This window comes from Mustela nivalis, assembly GCF_964662115.1.
Source record: "Mustela nivalis genome assembly, chromosome: 3".
In the NCBI taxonomy this organism is placed as follows: Eukaryota; Metazoa; Chordata; class Mammalia; order Carnivora; family Mustelidae; genus Mustela; species Mustela nivalis.
Window position 1 is genome coordinate 121,964,358 of NC_139022.1, and position 17,605 is coordinate 121,981,962.

Below are 17,605 nucleotides of genomic sequence, written 5' to 3' on the forward strand. Positions count from 1 at the left end.
CTAGGGAGGACAGGCAAGCATTTGGGGTTTCCTGTTCATGTGGCGTGAACCCCACAAGCAACCTCTCTGTTACTGGGAAAGGACACCGTCGGAGGGAGCACGAGGTCACGTGTATTTGAATGGGGCAGGGCCCTGTAGGCATGGACTTTGTTTCTTCTTCCTGGAGGCTCAGATCAGAACCCACTGGACAAGGGCCACAAATCCCAGCGAAGCTGTTCTCCAAGTCTCCGGGGAGCAGATGCATCAGCAACACTTGGGAATTTGTCAGACATGTAAATTCTTGGGTGCCACCCAGACCTACTGAATCAGAACCTCTTGGGGGAGGGGGGAGTGGAGGAAGAAGCCCTGCATGGGGTTCTGATGCTCCTTCAAGTTTCTGAGCATTGATCCAGGGAAAAGACCTCAGGAAGGCATCTCCCTGGAATGCTCCCGCTCCCCGGACCACCTCCCTTACTGTGTGTGCCCCAGGCAGCTGCTAGCTCTTCTGGACTTAGGTCCTCGATGTGTATGCCCCATACACAGACTTGTGTTATCACCCCTCAAGGCGGAACAAAGCCTTACTGATGATGACTAATGGGAGATCCAAGAGCAGGTAGAAGGACTGCTTGGGTGACTGAAATGACTCTCCCTAAATTATACCACTGCATCGTATTCTTAGTTTTACATCAGCGGAGGACATAGAAAAGATAGATGGGGAATCCATTATGAGATGTATTAGAATGAGGAGTCCTTTTTCCCCTCTGTGCCATTAATGTATGGACTAGGTAAAAGACAGATGAAGTCTCTTTATTCTACTTCAATGCTGGGAAAAGCTATGTCCCTCTGCTGAGAAACTGGTATTTTCCCAGCGGAAAATGTGACTTACATAACTATTGGCTTTTCTGTTTTTGCCACAGGTACCAGGAGGCTCAACATAAAATCTGTGGCTAAAATGTGTGGGCATCTCTGGAGAGACCTTACAGCTTGGATGCCTAGATTATAACTCCCATTTTGGAGTTGATCTCCTAGACTTTCTATATGTTCACATATTCCGGGTTTCATTTCTTTCCATGTGCAGAGGTCATCTAGATCAACTGGGGAAGACATGGGGGTCACACGGGTGGCGCGTGCTTTGATGTGTGGCTCCTATACTTCTGTATAGGGGATCTGGAGTAGGATTCTGGAATAGGGGATCCTAGTGACCCCTGCTCCTTCCTGCCTCAGCAGAATGGGGCACTGAGGGTGGGAAGGAGATGAGAGAGGGAAGGGGTTTGAGGTCCCACCAAGCTGAAGTGTTCCTTTGGGGGACACACAGCCATAGTAAGGCAGTGACCTTCAGCTATATCTGCCCCTTGGGCCCTCCTGCCACTGCTCTGTGGCCACGGTGGTGGTCGTGGGCAGGGGTGGCTGGTGTGTGGAAGCCCTCACCTTCTCATACTTGGCGAACCCTCCCATGACAGCGGGGTCCACGATCCCGTTCAGGAGCATGGAGAGCGGGTTAATGGGGAGGCTTTCGTCACTCTGGTACTGGTTGATCATCATCAGAATCTTCTCGTTGGCTGTGGACATGGTTTCGATGGCATTCTCCAGAGGGCTAATTGTGGTCTGTTGAAAATGAGATCATCAGGAAGAAAGGGCCTTAGCAGGGTGCTTTAAAAACAGATATAATTATTGGTATTGATTTCATCTGGGGTTGGAATGCAAATGAGGCAATCCTCCCTAAGGGGCTGTAACAGGCTCTTGTTGTAATCAGTGAGCTCTTGGGGCTGTCTCCTGTCTAGGGAAAGGCAGGCTAACTTTCTGCTTACTGAGAACGGCATTTCCCTGGGGAGTAAGAGGCAGAAAATCTCAGGCACTTGCTGGGGTTTCAGAGGCTGGGTATGCTCCAAGGAGGGTTTTCTCTTTTCCTTCCTCCCTTCCTCCCTTCCTTCCTTCCTTCCTTCCTTCCTTCCTTCCTTCCTTCCCTCTTAGATTTTTATTTATTTATTTGACAGAGAGGCACAGAGACAGAGGAAACACAAGCACAGGGAGTGGGAGAGGGAGAAGCAGGCATCCTGGTGAGCAGGGAGCCTGAAGTGGGGCTCAATCCCAGGACCCTGGGACCTGAGCCAAACAACTCAACCACAACTGAGTCACCAGGTGCCCCAGGGTTTTCTCTTCTTACTACCTGGGCACAACATGCTCCATTCAGCCCCTCCTGTTGTGCAGCTCCTGTGTGTGAATTACCATCTGTGTGGGCATCTGGCGATCTGATCACCAGGCCCATAGTAGGTCCTAAGGTTGGTTGTTGTATAAAATGTCACTGCTCCAAGCTGGACTCAATTTAGTTGAGAGGATCAAATGAAGCCCCTTTCCAACACCTCTCAGAAAGCAGTATAAACAGAGTGCCATAAAATGGAAACTGGCAAAATAGTGTGGTTTTCAAAAGATGGGACCCGGAACACAAAACAAAGCCAGGGATCTGCACACTTTTTCCGTGGAAGGGCCAGATGGTAAATATTTTAGGCTCTGAGCCAAGGACACAACCTGCTATTGCAGGGAGAAAGGGGCAACAGGCAGCCTGTGAGTGAATGAGCCTAGTTGTTACAATAGAACTATTTACCCAAACAGGTGTAAGTGGGGTGCAGCTCACAAGCCAGGGTCTGTGGACCCTTAAACTGAACAAATCAAAACAATATAAATCTCAGCTCTGCTATTTTTTTCTAACTGTGTAACCTTGGGCAAGTTTTCTAACCCTTCTGAGCCTCGGTTGACTCTAGGAAAACAAGGACAGAGCATAAGAAAACCTGCTTCAGAGAGAGGCTGGGAGCCACTGCTACTAATTCTTGTGGATGTGAGGACAGAGGCCAGCAGTTGTCCTTAAGAAGGTAAGTCTTGCTGGCAGGGCCCAGTAGAGGCTGGAGAGAAGGCTCAAGTAACTGGGGAAGACTTCTTGGAAGTAGGAACCCTACACTGTATCATCAGTGACATGAGGGTGATACTGTGCCTGTCTCACTGGGTATGTAGCAAAGATTGTTTGAGATAATATGACACTCGACTCACAGCAGAGTGCTTTAAAAGTTGGTACCTGCTAATTGTTATAACCATCACTGTGAGAAGGACAGACCAGCCTCTCCAGCCATGCTCTTGGTCATCTCTCTCTCTCTCTCTCTTTTTTTTTTTTTTTAAGATTTTATTTATTTTTTTGACAGAAAGAGAGATCACAAGTAGGCAGAGAGGCAGGCAGAGCGGGGGGGGGGGGGAAGCAGGCTCCCTGCTGAGTCCTTGTTTCTGGACACTTTTGAGGATGGCCGCTCTCTGCAGTACGAAGGCCCCAAGGAGTAGACTTGACCTCTGTTCCTTCTGCCCCCTGCCGCATTCACACAAACGCACGCAAACATGCACACACATGTGCTCGTACACACACAGGCACATGCACAAAGAGGGAAATGAACTCCCGGGGAAGCCTGCTCTGGCTGGTGGGGGCTGCAGTCCTTAGGCCACAAGCTACAACCCATGGTCCCATTTCTGGCAAGCACACAGAACCATCCCCGCAGGGACTTTACAAAGCCGAGGGCTAGACTGAGTTCCAAGGAAAATCTATCACCACCACGTCGATCGAGCCCAGCACCACACCTGGATTTCAACAATAGCCTGGCATGTCTGAAACATGCAGGCTTTAAGGAGAGTTATTAAAAATGGAACGTCCTATTGATTGGCTTTTCCCCTCATTTCTGAAGCTATTTTTGAATCTCTAAGTCTTTAACCTCATTATAGCCATCAGGAACAGAGAATCAAAAGGAAAATTCTTTTGGTTTCTCACCTACGCCTGAGTATATAGATCTCAGCAGAGTTATGGGGGTTCTGCATTTGGTGGGAGGCCTGGATGTCAGGGGCTGATAACAGGAATAAAAGCAATCATCATGCTAATGGGGCCGGCTCCATTTACTGATTGCCTCCAAGGTGCCAGCCCGTGCTGGGCTTACACCACAACGGGAGCTCTTCTTTTGTTCCCTGGACAGTCGGGGTCCTTTGCCCCAGGAAGGTTGGCTGCAGAGCTGGAGGGAATGGGTTCCTGATGCTAAAGGGAGCTTCCTGACCACAGCTGGTCCACTCTGCTACCAAACTCGCCTTATTATTGGTCCTTAGGACTTATTCAAGTCCTCGAATCTTCGGCCCCTTTTCTAACCTCAATCTCAGTTTCTTTTTAAGCAGTACAAGTATATAATGCTTGCCCAAGGCGCTGTGAGGGGAAACTAAATTATCAGGGAGCAAATCCTCTGGGAACATTTTTAAGGGGGGAAACGTCGGCTCAAAGATGACGTGACGCGATCCCTTGCAATCAAGTGGCATTTCATATTCTTCAAGGGGACCAAGGGCGTGTCCCTCTTTTTTTTTTTTTTTAAGATTTTATTTATTTATTTGACAGAGGGAGACACAGCGAGAGAGCGAACACAAGCAGGGGAATGGGAAAGGGAGAAGCAGGCTTCATGCCAAGCAGGGAGCCCAATGCGGGGCTCAATCCCAGGACCCTGGGATCATGACCTGAGCTGAAGGCAGTCGCTTAACCGACTGAGCCACCCAGGCGGCCCAGGCCTTTCCCTCCTATCACCCTCCTAAATCTTCTTACGAATCCCATGAACTGCACAAGACAGGCTAAGTTTTTATTACAATTTACCCCTACCTGATCACTTGAACAATTCAGGTCCCATTCTGGGCTTCGAGTCTATAAGCCAGTAACGGGACTGGACAAGAACCAGGTGTGGGTTTGCACACTGGAGACCCAGAGGTCAAACTGGGCCTCTCATTCAGCCCAGACACAAGTTCTCCTGTTTTTAAGACGTAGTTCAACCAGAGGGAGCGTGCCACAGCTTAGGCCACGCCCTTCTGTCTTAATGCCACAGTTTCACATATTTACGGAATCTTCCCAGGTTAGGAAGGTTTTTGAATTTATAGCCTCTTGGACAAAATGACCTCTACAGTGCCTTTCAGCTCTGAAATTCCATAGTTTTTCAATCTCTGTCTTACAGGTAATGAAAGCTAAGGCTCAGAGATATACAGTGTTTGTCCAACAAATACAGCTTGTTAATATCCCCGCTGAAAGGGGTCTCCAAGCCCTTTGTAAAGACTGCATGTTCCCAGGGCCACAAACAAGGAAAGAAGCCTCAATCCACAGAACTGACATTGGAATTCTATCGGAAAACACGGTTCTGTATAAACAGTACTGTACTCATGACAATTCATGCAAGAAACAACCGACAACAAGATTACCAATTTATGTAGGACAGAAACAGGTTTTTAGAAATGAACTCACTCTGCAGGCATGAAACTTTCATGTCTGAGACATCCTGAAGTTCTTGGGAACTCAACTGAGGGTGGCTATTAGAGGTAGTTAGTTCACTCCGATCAACTTTTTGGACGTTTTTCAAACCCCTTCTCTCGGAAGGCATCCGGATAAATGAAGCAAAACAACAGGTTGACTCTTTCCTAACTTCACACTCCTGAGTTCACAAAACAAGATATCAAGCTCAGATATTAAGGATTTCTGCTGATTCACTGAGGGATGGATTGATGGCTTTACCTAACAAATAATCTTGAGCACCAATTATGTGCCTGAGACTAATTTTTGCACTTAAAGATAGGGTAGGGAACAAAATAGACAAAGATCTCTCTTCCTGGAACTGATATTCTAATATGTTATTGTGTTTAAAATTGTAGCTATTAAAAATATCTAAAGCCTATAGGCAAATTATGTCGTCCATTAGGGGGTGATGGGTGCTTTGAGGAGAAACACCCCAGAGGGGTTGGCAGGTGGTGGGACAACAGGGAGTACTGCGGGAATTCCCTCAGCCTGCCCACAACCTAGCTGGAGCAGAGTTCCACCATGGGATAAGACACAGCCAGAGCCAATGGTGGAGGCTACGTACTAGCAGAAAGTTTCTGATTCCTCACCTCAAAAATGGGAATAGTAAAAGCATATATGTCACGGGGTTTTGTGAAGAGGCTGTAAAGCCTTTGATACCCTGCCTGGGACACCTGTCGAAGCTTATCATTTACCAATGTGTCCCCGAATGAAGAGCATGAACAGTTTTTCCTTCGCAGGTGCTGCTGATGTCAGGATGGGTTGGGGACACTTTCCGGAAGCAGAGAGTGAACTTGGTCCAGATGTCTGAGATAGGAGGTGAAAATCAAATCCCACTTCTTTCACTAAAGCTTAAATAATCCACAAACTCACACAGTACGTTGATTTCCTCATCTGTGAAATGGGAGAATAAGAATATCTACTTTGTTGTACTGTGGAGGGAATTAAATGAGGTCACGCCTGTGAGCAGCTTAGCACATGCTTGGCAAGAGTTTGTTGATGTCGTCATCATTATGATATTTTCCCAAAGGTCTAGGCCAAGGCTGTGAAAAGGAGATCGGAGGGCCATCAAGCCGCTGGGGGACAAAGGGGCTAGAGTGAAATGGTCTCAAGCTGATACTACAGTAACTTGGCAATGCCAGCCAGATCTTGTCCCTTCTCTGCTCAAGGCTCCAGGTCATTAGTGGAAAAGCTATGAAGTCCTCATGGTGGCCGACGAGGTCCTATAGGATCTGGTGTCAGGCTCCTACTATTCAGCCTCATTTGCCCTGAATCAGATACAAGCATGTTCTGTCCCCAGGGCCTGCGCCTTTGCTGGTCCCACTACTAAAATGCCCTGGGATCTGTAGTATCTGTGTGGACCATACTTCCCTTCCACAAGGCCTTCTCTGGCCACCCCATTTAACACAGCAGCACTCCAGCAGCCCCTTTCTTTTATTTTTCCCATCTTGGTTATCACCATGACATTATTCTACTTACTTTGACTTTTCAGTATGTCTTCCCCACTAGAATGTAAGCTCCACTGGAAAATCTCTAGGTGCTTGAGATTGGGTACTCATTAAATATTTATTAAGTGAATAATGGAATGACACCCTGAGTATGTCCCCACATTTCAAGTTTCCTCACAACCACCCTGGCCGTTTCTTTTGTATCCTGGGATCTGCAAGATCCTTAGCTGTTTAAAGACATGGGAGCCCTGAAGTGTGTTGAGAAGCAAAAAACATGCTCTCTCCCCACGGGGAGTTCAAACAATTACAGTCTAGCCAAAACTTTGCCTCTGTGGGATTTCCTCTGTCTGAGCCTCATTTTATCCAACTATAAAATGGGTTCACAGTGGGGTTCTGCCGAGGATCCCCAAGGTGCTGCTGAGAGAGGAAGAAATGAGGGTATGACTGAGTGATGGCATTCCAGGCCCCCCGACTCCCCTCTGCACCCAACCACAGACGCTCCCATTCATCAGCTTAATTATCAGGTTCCGTGTAAGTTTCATTTGCGGGGCGGTGGGTGGGGGGTAACTGGTCTGATGCTTATGCGAGAAATCTGAAAGCGGGTGATCTAGATGGTACCACAGATCCCATCCTGCATTAGAATTCTAGGCTTTGAACAAAAGCTTGTCACCTTCTTATAGTTTAAAGGGGCTCCTGAGACTGGCTACTCCCAGAAGGCCTGGAGACTTACCTGGGACATATGCACCACCTCAAACCAGCGCAGGATCCCCGGAAGCTTGTAGGCAGTTATGAAGGAGGTTCTCTCGATCCACATCGACTGTCCCATAGGCAGGGGGTGGAAAGGACAGAAAAGCAACACACTTCATGAAAACTGGCCATCAGAGAAGTTTGGCAAGAACCCAGCCAGGCCCCCAAACCTCTCATCTGCCTAGAGTCCAGATGAATGTTGCAGGACTCAGAAACCTACTCCCAAATTACCCTTAAGAATTCTTTCCCAATGTGAAGTTAAAGTTGTCTCTGGATTTAGGCTTGGTAAACCTTAGTCTGGGTCTCTGAATTGTCAGGATTTTTAAGCAATATTGAATGCATCGACCTGTATTTTCTGGGGGGAGGGTTCACAGTGCTATATTCTTAGAGGACCAGTGATTCCCAAAATAGGCAGAATCACAGTCTAAGGCGAAGAGCTGAGGGAAACTTAGAGCCCTTCCTCATGCCAGCCTTGGGAACAAAAGACAGATCCTAGCTGGGAAGCACACAGGAGATGCTGGGGACTGAGATCGCTGTGGCTTCTTATTACTATTTCTTGGAAGGTTTGACTTCATCAACACCCCTGCTTAGCCTGAGGGATCCTATGTTCTGCAAATGCCTGAATGCCCTGTGGTTGAGAAGTGCACCTCACACGAGGCCTGGACTTGAAACTAAGTTCCAAGAAATGAAAACAAACCCAATGTAAAAGACTGGAGAATGGGTGTCACCATATCAATATATGTTAGTTTTATTTCTTACTGCTTTAGATCAAATGCCCTCCCATTCTGACATTGGCAGGTGCCTGCTCTGGTTGGTAAAGGTCACCGTGGGGGTAATGATCAAGGCTGCTGAAGGGGAGGGGAGATACTCACGGCAAATTCATTCTCAGGGTCGACGGTCCCTTTGCGTACAGGCCGGGAGTAGTGGAACTTTTGCACATAGTTGGATTTATAAAAGCTGCAAGGTAGGAAGAGGCAGAGGCTCCTGATAGCATGCCAAGCTGCTGACACCAAACCTGGGCTGACCTGGTGCTGTTCAGGGAGGCTCATTACAGCAAACTTCAGGTCGGCCATACCCTTGTTGTAGCATTTAAAGTCAGGTGCTCCTTGCAAAATGATTTAGAAGCTAGACCAGCTAGACTAGTCTTATGTCCTATGAGAACACAATACCCCTTAGGGTACCCAAGAGGTTGGAATTCTAGCATTAATGCACACCTGTGACCTCAACGAAGGACTTAGATATGCCTAAGGTCCTAGCCTCATGTCCCAGGAGTATCTTCTAAGGATTTCCCTAGGTGTCCCAAGCACTGCTCCAGCTACTCTTCCTGGATCTCTAGGGAGACTCTCACACTGGGGCCCGCAGGGCATGGTGCTAGCTGTATAGTTGCTATCCTTGCCCACAGCATCTTGCTGAAGGATGAGCAGAGGCTCAGACCCCAGTTGAGCTAGACCTGCTCAGCTTCCTGCACTGGGGCAGGCTGCCTCTCCCGGAAGGGACTGGCCTTTCTTCTCACAAAGTCCTCCTGCTTCCCACTGTCCTCTGCGAGCTCTACCGGGAACCTGGGTCTGAGGCGGGTAAACTGGGCAGCTCAGAAGGGGGTGCCCCACAGACCTCCTGCCTCAAGGCCTTATCTCTGACCTTGTGATGTGGTTCTGAACAGACGAAGACCCACCTTCAAGCTGCTTCCTCTAATGTCCATTTATCCTAATCAGACCACACCCCTGTCACTGCACAACCTCAACAAATGCTGAGATGTCCCATTGGAAGAATGTGCTCAGAACTATGCTCCCATAGTCTGGCTAGGGACTCCTTGGAACCGACTGCTCTGTCGTCTCCAGCTCAGTGCATGTCATTGCTGCTTCCTGAGGATTTGCTGTGCCTCGTTCCTCCCATCTCTGGCTTCAGCATTTTCAAGGGCAGAGCCCAGATGGCTAATGGGGGGCAGGTGATTCTTTCCCCAAGAGGAAAGAATCTTTCTCTGGCTAACCCAGAGAAAGAACTGGAAGGGCACCAGGGCCTATCTTGCCACTCGCTTGGCTTGGCAGCCCCATTGCATTTTCTTCCCCATCCCTCCTTCCAGGGAACTGGGGTCTTACTTTATTATCTGGTCAGGCACTGGCTTATTCTTGAACCTTGGGTGTTCATCCAAGACCGGCTGGACAGTGAAACACTGGATGTCTGGGATTCCTGCAGTTAAGGCTCACATACCATGTTGTCGACCGCAGGGACAGTTCCAAATATAGCAGGTCCCAGGTGAGACCTGCCAGGACAGCCCTTCTGAGGCCAGGTTTGATTGAATGACTGACCTCAGGTTGCTGGCTGCCAACTAAGTCCTAATGACAAGTTAGTAGTCACTCTGGTCCTTAACAGAACTGCTTATCACTTGCAACTTTATCCCAGGGCTCAGCCCCTGCTAACAGTTGGTTGGTGGTCCTTAATCATCATCATCACTATTTCTATGTTGATGGTAATATCATCTAATGAATGTGTAGTTCTCAATCAGCTGCAGAACACATCTCCCCATGGTCTCCTTGCTTCTCGCCAATTCCACTGAGCAGTGTTATTCATGTAAGTCATCCCCTTTCCTAGATGAGGACATCAAAGTCAAAGAAGCCAGCCTAGTTGTTGAAGGTCGCACAGCTTGTGAGAAGAGGACAGAGATTTGTATTTGATCTGTTAACGCCCCGGCTTGGGGTTCTTTCACTCCAGACTCCAGTGTGGTCCTTTCCCAGTGGTACCCTATCACCTGGAGGCTCATTAGAGATGGTGAGTCCCAAGCCTGTCCTCAGACCTACTGAATCAGAGAAGTTTCTTAAGATCTTCAGGTGGTACATATGCATCCTTAAGCTTGGGAAACACTGCTTTAGAGCATGCAAATAGATATCATTTTGCATTCCAAGTCTGAAAGCTTGAAAGTAACTGCCTGTGGCAGGATTATAAGGCTGTGTCCAGGCTCAGTGGGAAACAGTTCTATGATTGATTAGTGATGCCTGACACAGGCACAGGCGGTGAGAGCTTTATCTGCCTATTCTAGACCTTTATTCATTTTAAGCTGATAACAGAGCAATCCAAATAAACAAACCCAGTCATCACTGGTCCTCTTCCCTGGCTCCTGCTTCCCTTCCTCTGCCTTCCATGTCTCCTTTACTCATCTCTCTTCCTCAGGTATCCAAGTACTCTTGTAAGTCGGCATGAGTGTACAAGTGGGATGAGTGTACTTGGATACACGCATCCCAGTGACCACCAGAACTCCAGAAAACCTCTCCTGAACCTCAAAATTCTGCCAACTAATAAATCACAAACTCTTCTTATTGGCATTCAAATACATCATACTCTAATATGATCCCAACACATGTCGCACCATTATCTCCGGTTACCCAAAAGATTCTTCTATGCCCTTTGCTTGAAATATTTTCTCACATCACCCCCTCTCCCTTTGAGCCCTTGAGGCAAATGTGAACTATGACAGGCTCTGTGTGCTCTCAGTTTACCCCCTTCCTGCCTTCGACTCTTCACAGCATTTTTCTGTACTTAGGACTCTTATCTCTTTAGCTCCCTGTCTTCTTCTCCTCCCAAGCCCTCCCCACCACACTGTGAGCTTTCTGATGGCAGAGGCTATGATCCTTTCACACGGAAGAAATGGCTAAAATATAATTCCAAGTTAAATTCAATTTTTCCCCTCTGATAAACTCAGTCCATACTAATATGCTGGGGGATTTAATTGTTTTACCTCTGGAGAATTAAATGGGAGTCCCTCAGAGAGAAAGAGAGAGAAGGGGGTGGAGAGGAGAGAGAGAGAGAGAGAGAGAACCCAATGCCAAACCTCACTGGAAGGATTTCTGCAATATTCAGGAAAACTATTTTCTTTCTCAAGCCATATAGCCAACAGCCTTCTCTGAGAAGGAAACCACTTTGGTTTCCACTCTAACTCATTTATATATTATCTCTGGCTGCTCTCCCACTACAACAACAGAGTTGAGTAGTTATGACACAGAGGTCACACAGCCACAAAGTCTAAAATATTTCCTATCTGGTCCTTGACATAGAAGTTTGCTAACCCTTGCTGTAGAGAAGGTTCTAGGTCATATTTACTGATATTAGCAATTGGCCTTGGCCCAAGAGGAGAATCCAAACCTGTCCTGGGGAAGCTAGGGACACTGGAGCCCTCAAATCACGTTCAGGAGGACACATGGCTAGACTGTCTCACTACATATTGAATCTATGCATGGAACTGTGACCCCAAGTTCTGGACAGGCAGAAGATGGGAGATAGGAGACGAAGAGACCTTTGCTATAGATATCTTCCCCTACTTGATACTTAAATGAGAAGACATGAGAGATGTCACCCTTCTAAGCTGCTTGTCAGCTCTACTAGAGAAGGTAGGAGAGCAGAGCAATAAGGGCTCAGATTTTGGCAATAGGCAGACATGAGTTCAAATCCTAGCTCTATTGGTTCCCAGGACCTTGTGCAAGCTGCTTACATTTTTTTTGAGCCTTGGTTTTCTTATTTGCAAAATACAGAGTCATACTCCCCAACTCACAGGATTGCTTTCAGGATAAAATGAAACAATGCATGAAAAATGCCCGGTACATGGTGAACAGTTAATAAAGAATATTCTCTTCGTGAATCTTGATGAAAGTGATGGCATTATAAAAAGAATACAGACTTGGAAATAGATCCTGGAGTTCAGATCTCATCTCCATCACTAACTAGGTTTGTGCCCCTAGGAAAATTACTTTACTCTCTGCCCTACACATTCCTTCCTTATGAACTAGGACAAAAATAATACCCATCTTAAAGAGTTTTATGGGTGTTAAGGAAATAATGTTTACAAAGCGTTCATTCTCATGCATGGCATGAAGAGGACATTTAGCGAATGTCAGCCCTTTATCCTTTTCCACCTGATTCTTGGCACTGAATCAGTCCCCCAGATGATGAAATGGCCCAGTAACACATGCTCTCCCTTCACCCCAAACTACAAGACCGCAGAGCTAGTCCACACCACAAGTCCACTGAAGAAGGGCCTCAGTACTAATCTATCTCCGCTCTAACCAAAACTGCATTTGTAACCAGGCAGCCCCAGGACTAGTTGCATTTCCTCTTGCAAATACCGCGGCAGAGCAGGCATGAAGGGCAGGTGAGCATAATGAAAAGGTTACAGATGCATATTTATCACCCAAGGGAAAAATATTTGGATTAAGGTTTGGCAGACTTAGCAGACCAGCCATGCGACTTGTCAACTCCATTTTAAAGGCTGTAACTTAATTTTTGCTACGGGGTGCGGTGCAGGGAGCTAGTGTGGGTGAGCGCCTCTCCACTCAGCTGTCTGCCTGATCCTTGGGTTCATATGCTCTCTGCCCCCCTGGAGTCCTGTCTCCTGCTGCGTGTCACCTCCAGGCCCTATGAACACCACTGCCTACCCAACCTCACTGGCATTATCTCGTGTTTCCTGTGCCCTCCTCTGCGGACTCCAATGAGCTGGCTCCCTCCCTGTGTCCTTTCTTCCTTCTTGTCTCTATTTGTCTATCTCTCTTTGCTTTCTCTCTTATTCCCCTTGTTTTTGCATTAATCACAAGGAATTTCTCAGTATCAGCTTTGTGCACCGGGGCAGGCTGGGGGAGGGGGTACTGCTGTGAACAAGGCAGTGCAGGCCTCTGCCCTCCCAGAGCTTGCAGTCTAGCTTATGTTAACCTTTAATAAGCACAAGAAATAACACAGTTAGATCAGTTCTCTAAAGGAAGCAAACAAGGTTTGAGATACGAGGCTCATGAAGAGTTCAGAAAAGGCCACTTTACATAAGTGAGTAGGAGAGGCTCTTACAGGAGATGACACCAACTTAGGGTCTGATGGGTGAGAAAGGAGCTAGGGGAAGGGCATGGCTTGCAGAGGGAACAGAAGATGCACAGGCCCAGGGGGAACCGGCTAGGTGTGTTAAGGCAACAGAAATGAGGCCACTGTGGTCAGAGGGGCATGAGAGGGAGACAGAATCACAGGGAGGGGTCAATGACATTGGAGAGGCAGGCAGGAGTCAGAGGGTCACATGGTGGACAGCCTACTGGCCTCACCCAGGAGTTTTGATCTTATATTAAGAGCAATGTGACAATACTTCAGTTCTTGGAACCCGCTGTGCTCCTTCTGACTTGAGGCCTGGGCACATAAGAGTCCTTTTCCTCTGTCTGGGCCATTCTCCCTGCCTCCCACCAGCCTTTGGTTGGTTGCTAACGTTCAACATTATCCTCCTCGAGGAAGCCATCTCTGTCCTCCCGATCACAGTATCCTGCATGGCCTCCTCTTGGCATTAATCCCATTTGTATAAACACAGTTAATGGTACAATTAGTTGTTTGGTGTCTCTTTTACTTGCTAGACTGTAAGCTTCCTGAAGGTAGGATCACTTTGTGAGTGTGATCGTCAGCACCCTGCACAATGACTGGCACAGAGGAAGGGCCTGATTGTATTCATTATGAGAATGATTGAATGAGTGAATTGGTCAATGAATGCAACATTTAGAGTTTCCCGAGATGGATTCTTTGGATCCCACGTTGGACACTAAAATTGGCACCACTACCATGATTCTGGCAGCAGCTCTAAGCTCCAAGGTGGGGCTCTGTGGGCTAAAGTCCCAGCAGAGCTGCCTCTGCCTGGACCCTGGTTGGGCCATTCTCCAAGGATACACTGGCCTGGGGCATTCTTGACGTCATCCCCAGGGGCAGAGGTTGTGTTCATCTTCTCTGCATTGGGGAACTGGCTCATCAGCTGCATCTGGAAATCTTCTCTCCGCTCATACTCCTTCCCTCGGTAGATGAATACTTTGTTCTGCAGAGAAAGGACACGCAACAGAGATCTCAGGGCCCAGGCTTGGAGAACGTGATGCAAGCAAAGCTGGGAGGCTTGTGACATGAGCACAGATCTATGAGGACTTCCTGTAGATTTCTCTCCTTTCTGCTTCCCCACTACAGCAAGAAGCTCATTTCACTGACCTAGAAGTTTGATTCTAAAAGGAGAGGGGATCATGGGTGCTGAGAACTTCTTCAGATTGTCTTACGGACAGTTTTCAGAATTATTCCTCACTCTCCTTTCGATGTGTCATACCTGCTCTTCTGATTACATGACCACAAAACGTCCCTTCTGCCTTTCATGGGCCATGTGGGCTGGACCTGCTGGGTGGAAGGTCCCAGCATTCGGGTCTTTCATCTCATGGCTCCTGGTTTTAGATGCACAGAAATACACTTTTTATTCTTCTTTGGCTGTGTTAGCCTCCTCTAAATCAGTAGTTTTCAAATTGGGGGTAATTTCACCTCCTAAGGAATCCTGGCAATTCTGGAAGTATTTTTGGTCATCACAGCTTGGGGAAGGGAGAGCTACCAGAACTAATGTGGGTAGAGACCCAGGATGCTACTACATGTGCCTCAATGCAGAGGACAGCCTCCATAATGAAGAATAACCTGGTCTAAAATGTCGCTAGTCCTGAAGCTGAGAAACCCTGTTCTAGACTGTATCTGTACCATCTGTGCTACCTCTAATGGTCTGGAAGTTCTTCGGTCCAAGCCCTCATCTGTCACCTCTGCATTTTCAGTGCTATCAAATCTGAGGGACTGACAGATGGGCCTCAGAAACTTCTAGAAGTTCAGCTCTCCAGGCCTTGCTCCATACCTACTGAAATGGGATCTATGGGAGTAGGATCCCCAGGGCATTCTGATGAACAAGCAGGTTTGGGAAGCCACCTCTGTTCCATCGAGGAATGTCTTACTATCGATCTCTTCTGCAGGCTATGGTGCTCCCTCCCCTGAGCCCACTCTGATTCCCACATTGACTGGTAACAATGAGAGACTTATGTCCTGGACTGGACCTCAAATCAAGTAAGGTCAAAGATCAGATTTGCTGTTTCTTTTGTATCTCCTTGATCTCAGAATTGAACCTTAGGCTCACTGGAAGGTGTCCTATAGGAAGGAAGCCTATAGCTGACCTAGTCCAACTCTCTACATGATCAGTGAATAATCCATAAGAGCACTGGTTCAGAAAGTATGTTCCAGAAACATCTGAGGGTCTCTGGGACCCTTTTGGGACCTCATAAGACCAAGGAATACTCTTCATAACAATGGTCAGCTGATATTTGCCTTTTTCACTCTGATTCTTTCAGATGTAAAGTAGAATTTTCCAGAGCCTGCATGATGTGTATTATCATGACAGACTGAATGCAGACACAGGTATAAGAACCTAGTTGTTCTCTCTTAATCTAAACATTAAAGAGATTTGCAGAAATATGAAACAATCTTACTGTTTGCATACATTTTTATGGGAAAATGCACACTATTTTTCATAAAGACACAAGTTATGTTAACATAACTTGATTGATTATTTTTAAATACATGGATAAATATTTTAAAATTTTCTTAGTTTTAATTTTGGATATGGTAAATGTAGAGAATCTTTAAATATAAAGCTCATGGAAAAATTCAATAATTTTTCAGATAGAAAAGAGATTCCTGAGCCCAAAGGGTCTGAGAATGCATGCTCTGCCTTGCCTACTGGGTAGCAGAGGTCCTCCGGCTCTCTTTGAACGCCTCACTCAAGGGGCAGTGAGCTACTACCTCATGGGGCAGCTCTGATTGCTGCACATCTAGAGAAACATGGGGTGCCTGAGAATGGTGATGATGGAAGGGACTGGGCGTGTGCTGGGGGAGGGGCAGCACTCGGAATCTGGAGAGAACAGAGTTTGAGGATAAGTAGATCCTCAAAGCACAAAGTGACAACTGAGAGGCTACAGGCCTCTGGCCTGGGTCTCTGTCACCAGCACACTCACCCGCAGAAAGGAGGGAAATCCCTGGCCGTAGTATCCAACGGCAAAGTAGTCTGGCTTGGGCCTGAGGATTTTCATGATGTTTTCATAGAATTTTGCCTGCTGGATCTGGAAGGAGAAAACTCATAACTTATAACAGCATAGATGCACACCAAAGGCACATTCAGTTCAGAGAGACCACACTTGAGACATGACCATTATACCAAGATGCCCAGTGCACATGTTTGCATGTCCGTGGATATGTCTATAAACATCACAGCAATAGCTGTATTTACCCTATACCAAGTTCCGTATTGAATACTAGCTTGTTTACTTGCATCATCCTTGTAACAATTCCCAAGTATCGTATCTGTTTTGCAGAGAAAGAAATGGTGTCTCCTAATGCAGCCAGTAAGTGTGGGGCTTAATCCAGCCAGCTGTCCAGAGTCCCCTCGCCACACTGCTGCCCCTCCCAGGCACACCAGGCATGTGTTTATGAGGCTCTACAGATGCACAAATATGCCTGAATATAGATGGCTTCCTGTGTGTGCACACTTCACGTATTTCATCAGTTCTGAGAGGTGTGTGTTTTCATATGTTAACATCTCTGAAAACAGTTTACATCTTACTTTACATCTACTAGCATCTTACAATTGCTATTAGCTAGACAGATATCATGACAGGGTACATGAAAAGAATACCACATCTCACGCCGATGGCTTCTTACATTTGACACAATGGAGATAAATGTGTGTGGACACAAGCCTGTGCAGCAGAGCCTCAGAGCGCAGATGTGCACGTACATCAGCAGGCACATGAATCTGTACCATGTGTGTGCATACGTGAGATCACATGTGTGCCATGTGCACACACATAAGCATGTGTTCCAGGCACATGCATGTGTCCATGTGTCTCATGGGTACGTGTGTGTCCCATGTGCTGTGCATACATGTGCACATGTATATTTCACGTGTGTTAGGTGTGTGCACGTGTACATAACTGTGTACGGGACATGTGTGTGCATGTGTACAAACGAACGTGTGTTCTGTGTGTGTATGTATGCACACAAATGTGTACTGAATGTGGTGTATGTACATGAGTGTGCACTCCATGAGTGTGTGTCTGGTGCAAGCACATGAATGCACATGTTGAGAAGGCATGCGTGTCTCCATGTCTGCAAACATCTATGTGGATGTACATGAGGTAGACGTAGTGTCTTTTGGTGTGACTGATTGTGTGTTTGCATGGCATCTTACACACAGCACAAACCGCTAACAGCTCGGCTGTTTTTAACAAGAACACTGTACTCAGTA

The 17,605-nt window shown here is 47.0% G+C and overlaps 1 protein-coding gene across 2 annotated transcripts in view; it reads right to left on the reverse strand.

Annotated features, from left to right (window-relative positions):
- The window catches only part of DOCK2 (dedicator of cytokinesis 2), a 411,048-nt gene that overhangs the window by 12,982 nt on the left and 380,461 nt on the right, over positions 1–17,605 (reverse strand). For both annotated transcript variants that reach the window (XM_082726146.1, XM_082726145.1), the window contains 6 exons: positions 16,317–16,421; positions 14,188–14,329; positions 9,612–9,693; positions 8,388–8,472; positions 7,499–7,585; positions 1,408–1,584 (listed from right to left, as the gene is read on the reverse strand). In XM_082726146.1, the coding sequence (XP_082582272.1) occupies positions 1,408–1,584; positions 7,499–7,585; positions 8,388–8,472; positions 9,612–9,693; positions 14,188–14,329; positions 16,317–16,421 (678 nt within the window). The remainder of the gene's footprint in view (positions 1–1,407; positions 1,585–7,498; positions 7,586–8,387; positions 8,473–9,611; positions 9,694–14,187; positions 14,330–16,316; positions 16,422–17,605) is intronic.